This window comes from Gavialis gangeticus, unplaced genomic scaffold (genome assembly GCF_001723915.1).
Source record: "Gavialis gangeticus isolate Ggan-Ray unplaced genomic scaffold, GavGan_comp1, whole genome shotgun sequence".
Taxonomy (NCBI): domain Eukaryota; kingdom Metazoa; phylum Chordata; order Crocodylia; family Gavialidae; genus Gavialis; species Gavialis gangeticus.
The window spans coordinates 40508104-40515092 of record NW_017728994.1 but is presented as its reverse complement, the minus strand read 5'-3'; the positions used below and the strand labels follow the sequence as shown (position 1 = coordinate 40515092).

General features: G+C 37.4%; 1 protein-coding gene across 4 annotated transcripts in view; it reads left to right on the top strand.

Annotated features, from left to right (window-relative positions):
• The window catches only part of EXOC6 (exocyst complex component 6), a 207258-nt gene that overhangs the window by 47556 nt on the left and 152713 nt on the right, over positions 1-6989 (top strand). For all 4 annotated transcript variants that reach the window (XM_019502629.1, XM_019502630.1, XM_019502628.1 and 1 more), the window contains 3 exons: positions 2773-2977; positions 4026-4181; positions 5979-6047. In XM_019502629.1, the coding sequence (XP_019358174.1) occupies positions 2773-2977; positions 4026-4181; positions 5979-6047 (430 nt within the window). The remainder of the gene's footprint in view (positions 1-2772; positions 2978-4025; positions 4182-5978; positions 6048-6989) is intronic.

The following is a 6989-nucleotide window of genomic DNA, read 5'->3' as shown; positions in this document are numbered from 1 at the left end:
CCTGCCCCACCCCCCAGCTGTGCACACAGCAATGTGGGGCCCCCCCACCTCCCGCCCCTGGACGAGCCACCCAGGCTTGATCCTCCCACCACCCACCCGACTGGGACCCTACTCACCAGGCTGCTTCTGCATTCTGTCCCTCACCGCAGGGGCCTCAATCTGACCCCTGCCCCTTCCCTTCCCCCACCAACTGACCTGCTGATCGACTGCAAGAGGCTCCGGGATCCACCGGTTGATCCCAATCACTTGGTTGGTGACCATTGCTTTAGGTCTTTTTTGATTTCCAAGAGATCCAGGAAACTGAATTTTCTGTTATGTGAAGGAATTTAATTTGATTGCTTTAATTATTTGAGTTTGGCAGGGTACAAATAGCAAAGAATATTTTCTTTCCATTGATTCTTCTTATGAGACTATACAGCACACCTCCCTGACTAGGAGCACAAAATGTCAGAGAAAATTATTATTTTTTCCCTCTTTATAGTTTCTTGATTCCTATTCTCTGGACTGTTAAGATTTTGTATTGGAATTTTAAGATTTTTTTTTACGATACTGCGCAGCGGCAGTATCGTAGCCAAGATTTTTTTTGTATCCTGTCTCTTGGATTCCCAGCAATAGCCTTTAGGAGATGGCAGCAGTTAACTCTGTCTTAAATATTAGGTCATAGGGCTCTGTGACAGATTATTTTGAAGTAATATATAGAAAAAAAAGCACTTCTGCTTCACTAGTGACTTTGGATATTATCTTCTTGCTCAATCTGCCATATTTTCCTGTTTTGTAATTTTAACTTGATTTTAACTAGTTTGAGTTTTTGCTGCATGTTTGTTGTTAGTGGTTTACATTTGACTGTCAGTGACAAATATCTTTCTTGATATCCTTTATGTCATTTTAATGTAGTTTACTGCTTTATTTACAAAAACAATTTGCTAAGAATAGAGACTCATGTTTTTTGAATTTCTTATAAAAATTTATATGGTATAGCTTCAGGATTTTTTCAGATGAGTCCCTTTGCTCTGTCTGCGGTTTGGACTCTGTGTAAAGAGTCTGTTTGATATTGGAGTAGGCTAATAAATTCTGATATCAAGTAGTAGTTCTTTTCCCTTATTTTTTTCTCATGGAGATCAAATAAATGAAGGTGGTACATTTATGGTCTTGATGAGAGAATTTATCATCATTCTGCTGTCTTATCACATTTACATTTTTAGGTTATTATAATGTCAAAACTCAGTAAACCTGCCTTCATAAGACTTACTTAGAGTAATTACAAATTACTTCAAAAACCTTACATAAGAATATTTGGAAAGTGTTCCTTAACTTATGTAAATAGCTTATTTAAATAGTAGTCTTCAGTTCATGCATGTCATTTTATTTGTTGAAAAGTATTTACATTGTTGGCAAATGTTCATGATAAAGTTTCCAGTGTCAGATTGCACATACTATTTTCTAGACAAAAATGCAAATAATATGCAGAACTTTGCAGATTGAGTGCTGACCTGCAGGGTGACCTTTAAGTAAAAAGGAATTCAGTGCTTGATCAGAATAGATGTTAAAAGGGCAAGATCCTGAGTTCCATATATATTATAAATAAGGGTCTCCAGAATGGATTTTAAATAGATTATGCTAATTTTGATCTTAGAGACAGCAGTAAAAAACCTGCAGATGAAGTAATGGTGCTCTGATAAGCTTGTCTGCGTAATTAAAAAAAGGAAAACAAACCCCTTTGTTTGCTGTCTCCTGAAAGCAGTTGTGTTCTTGGGCAAAGTTTTTTCCTATCCTTTAACTATATGGAATTGTTATGTTAAAAATGTCTTGATTTAAGGGATTTTTATAAATGAAGCCATAACTCATGGTAGAAATATTAACAGTGCAGATTTGTTTGCTTATGAAAGTGATAAAATCAACTTAAGTCATGTTTTTGTTTGAGGGTGCTTAACCTATTATTGTTTAGAAAATAACATCTGAAACTACTGTAATTGGAAAAAAAAAAAGTACATTTGAAATAACTTTGTGTATGTTCGGGTTTCCTTGTCTAATCAATTAATCATTTTTTATTGTTTGCATGGGACATATACAGAGAAAAAGGAGCCAAATCTACAATTGAAACACCAGAATTTTAAAGTTGAGCTAAAGACGTTACTCAGCATTTTTGATTGGATAGAGGTTGGGTTCAGATATAGCATGTTTTCTGAGCTAAAACTTGATTAATATTTCTAGACAAGACAAATCTTACAAGGACTCTTTGCTCCTTATTCTTGCATTACAGGAGTCAGAATTTGGCCCAAAACAAATATATATTTAAAAAAATATTTTAAAAGGCTTCCTAGCTGAATGGTTGGCAGTGTTATTGTTTAAAGAACAACTTATTATACATGCCATGTATGGCAGGCTTTCTCACAGTTATGTTTCCTGTGTATAAAGTCCTGTTGGACCAAGATTTTAAGCAGTTTGTGGTGCTTTTAAGTCTTCGTGTCTTTTGCATTATTTCAAGTTTTGCTGCCAATTCTAGATTCTGTTATTTAGGTGGTTAAGTTTTTTTTATGGGGTAAATTTTTCAAAAGCAACTGAGTCCTATTTTCAGATATTTAAGTCCCTCTTAAAAATGTAGCTTTGGCTCATAAGTCATATAGATACTTGTGAAATTTTACCTATAGTGCCACATATTTGCATATAGATGATATAGAAGGAACTTGATGGATTATGTGAGCAAAAATAATAAAGTATACATGCAAAAAATTAATAAAATATGTTCAAAATTTATTTTTAAACTTTTTACAGGTATTATTCTGCTTTAAAAACAATGGAACAGCTAGAAAATATATACCTTCCTAGAGTTAGTCAATATCGCTTTTGCCAGATAATGATAGATAACCTCCCAAAACTGCGTGAGGAAATTAAAGAAATTTCCATGTCTGATCTTAAGGACTTTTTGGAGAGCATTCGAAAGCATTCTGACAAAATTGGAGAAACTGCAATGAAGCAGGTAAGCATAAGCATAATTTTCTTCTTCTGATAAATAGTTGTACTAAGGCAAACACAGTGTCATTGTAATTTCTAAGCAATAAGACTCAGAGTGGAACTCAAGGAAAGGAATTACTGGGACTTCAGACTCCTTGTCCTGGTGCTAGACATTTCGGCCACCCTGTGAAGATTCATAACACCTAAAATACTTCTGAAGTTGGGGAGGGAAGTTGGCTACCTTGGCTCTTCTTTAAAGTACCACTAATGCTGGGAGAAGACTGAAGATTGCTGGCATACCCTTGAGAAGGCATGGTGCTGTGGGGGAAGACTAGTGGAAGAGTTGGCTGTCCCAACTCAGAGTGATCTGCACTGCAGCAAAGTGGTGGTAGTGGGTAAGCTATGAACGGCATAGTTATTGTTAAAGTTCAGTTTGGTGATAGGAAGAGCTTGGTCTTGTTTTTTTCAAACTGTCTTGCTCATCTGTATATTAAGCTCCTTAGTTTTCTTCTTTTGACTTTGAAAAGCAAAATTCTTTATTGTAATTGAAATACGGTGTTATGGATGAAGTTTGATTACAAGATTGTATTGAGCCGCCAAAAATAATAAAGTAATAAAATATGTTCTAGACTTCCATATATGATTCTACTCAGTTAAGCTAAGCAAAAATGATGTTTTATTGGATACAACTAACAAATAGTTGACTTCTGCCTTACAACTGAAATATACTCAAATATTGATTCTTTATATGCTGTATCTGATTAGTGACATACTCCCAGAATAATTTATGATTATTCCTGCCTTTAAAATGACATTTTAAAGTTTAGAGGAAAATATAGTGAAGTACGCTTTTAAAGTCATTTGTAATTTCAAGTTGACTGAAGACATAATCTTCAGTATTTACATGTTATATATGTCTTAGAGTCACAGGGTATTTGCTTGGTAAAATAATAATATCCCAACTAAATATGATGCCATAATCTGCCTTTAAATCATAGTATAGGTTCACTCTTAGTATTACTGATGAATTTTGCATTACCTATCTTTTGCTGTTAAATAACTTGCTGAAACAGGCACAACAGCAGAAAACCTTTAATACCACTCTTCAGAAACAGAATAATGTCGGCTATGGGAGGAATATGCACATAATGAATGTTAGAGTTCCAGAATCCAAGAGTGAAATTCCATCCAAGCGAACCTTTGAGGAAGATGATGAACATGAAGAAGAGGTAATTTAGTGTTAAGTCAGTTTTACCATAGTTAAAGTGAAATCTGCAGCTATAATTGAATATTTCTCAATTTTCCTAGACAAGCCTTTGGGCCTGCAATAAATTCTGCTTGGAATTCTGACATCAGTAGGCTATGTGTAGGAGCAGGGGGGCATCCTCAAGGAATAGCTTGCCAAAGTAGGGTCTTAAAGGCCAAATATAGGCAGTCAAAAAGCCCAAGGCTAAATCAATTCAGTCTTTGCAGGTTGCTCTAGCCTGCAGAGATTAAACTGAGAAAGAACTGGACAGATATTTACTTTTGATTAAGAAAGTGCAGCCACATGCCTGCAGTGGCTCAGGCCAGAAGCTGCGGGGGGGTGCACAGAGCATGTAGCCAGCATGGGCTGTGTGTTCACTTCCTATTTTCACTGCCCCCGAGGTCTCTGGAATTTGTAGTCCAAAATGACAGCCGCAGGACTCTACAGGTTGCTCATCAGTTCTTCTTCCTGCTTCCAGGTGCCTCTGGGATTTGTAGACCACAGTCGCAGCAAGCAATAAGTTTTTAGCAGGGCAGGGCAGCTCTGTAATAGGGGGAAGGTTTAACTCTCCTACCCCTCCTTGGCCCTAGACCCCAGCCAGAGTTTGCCTGGGTGGGGGGGCAGTCCCTGCCTACCTTCCCGCCTCCCCAAACCCTTCTGTGCTGGAGCAGACAGCGCATCCCAGCCCAGGGCTGGAAAGCATGCTGGGGGTCTGATTTAACATGAACCAGGAAGGGGTTCTGGGACAGAAGTTTCATAAACTGTTTTGACCCAAATAAGTCTGATACTACATTCAGCCAGGTGGTTTAAACCAGTTTCTGATGACTTAAAGCAATTTATGTGTAACTTGTTTACTTCTGTCCCTAGCCTTTAAGATGTTAATCTTGCTGCATCAATTCTATGGACATTATTGTGAATGTAATTTGTAACTCTTCAGGAATTGAATCAGAATTATATTCAGATACTTATCTGAATTTTCTAGCACGTGAGTATATTCTGATCCTGTGGCAGCCAGCATTCTTTTATCTGACACTGTTTCATCTACCATGCACTCCTTATTCATGAGCTGTATAACCAAACTACTTATGAGAACTACAAGGCACCTCCATATGCCAGCATCTAATGAACTTACTGTCAAATCTTGATCTCAGAATCTCAGGTTTCAAACTGAAGGGCCATGCACATGTTTCACTACTCTACTATACTATATATGCCTCCTTGTAGAAAACAATGGTATCATTTAAATTCTCTGCTCACATTTCTTATCTAACAAAGGGCAGTTCTCAAAATAATAACTTCAGTTAGAGGTGAGTAACTTTTCTTATCAGGGCATAGTGGCTTTTCTAGTTCTATCCTCCTCTCATTTTTCAAAACATTTTAATAGTTTCAGAACTAACAGTAACAAAATGAGAGTTGTTGTAATAATACTCTCTTTTTCAAAGCTTTGCTCCAAATATATGAATCAATAAGGTGATGCTTATGTTTTGCCAGTGTTCACTGCTTTCAGAATATACCCATGAGTTTATGAATTAGAGATAGTATATCCCCACTGTGGACCTACAGAAGGGAATATTCTTAGAAGCAAAGTCTCTGGACATGTCTACGTGCTACAGCAACATAGTGTCTTGTGTAGACGCGCCCTCTGATGAGTAGCCTTCCTGTATGGCCAGTTGACTTTAAAATGAGGACTGTTCCTAATAATAAGACATATTTATATCTGCTTTAGGGTAAGTTTTGTTCATAATGTAATGAGTTATGAGACCTTTTTTTTCTTCTACAGGTTTTAACGGCTCATGATCTTGTAGATTTTTCCCCTGTTTATAGATGTTTGCACATCTATTCAGTTTTGGTATGTATTGCTCTGATGTAAAATCAAGAATAGTTAATTTTTAAAAAAGCTTAAATCTACTTTTCCTTAACTTTCATACCTTACCAGTTCCCAGAGACCCAAACACATGAATGAACACATTTAATCTGAATCATGCACAATTGTACTCAATGTATTAGATTTAGGACTGATATTCAGTATAGAAATATGTCATACAGTAATGACCTATCTAGTAATGGTAGCAACCAGTAGGATTTAATAGCATCTTTATTTTTTAAGATAGGTGAGTTATGTATCAAATCATCAGCAGGTACGATCATTAAAACTGCCACTTCAGTAAATTTCAGCAGACTTCCTTAATACCTAAATGTTTGAAAATAAATACATAGTGAATTGCAAACATATTTATCCTGGAATGTGGGATCTTATATTCTGGTGGGTTGCTAAGCAAATGTCAAAAATTGAGAGAGCTTCTATTAGACTGATAAGAGTTTTACACTAGGATCAACTACAAAAGCATGACTGACAATTTCAGCTGCTGTCAGCAGGTAAGGAACAATGAGCTATGCATAGGGTCAAAGTAACAGAACCTTTCAGAGCTTTAAATTGAAGATTCATAAGAAGTGATTTTTACTTTCCACATTTATAGTTTCATAGTTTCTAGGGTCGGAAGGGACCTGAGCAGATCATCTAGTCCAACCCCCTGCCATGGCAGGAAGAGCACTGGGGTCAAATGACCCCAGTAAGATGGTCATCCAACCTCCTCTTAAAAACCCCCAGGGTGGGAGCCTGCACCACCTCACTTGGAAGCTGGTTCCAGACTCTAGCCGCCCTGACCGTGAAGTAGCGCCTCCTGATGTCCAACTTAAACCTTCCCTCCGCCAGCTTGTGACCATTGTTCCTGGTCACTCCTTGCGGCGCTCGGGGGAACAGGGACTCCCCCAGCGCCTGCTGATCCCCCCT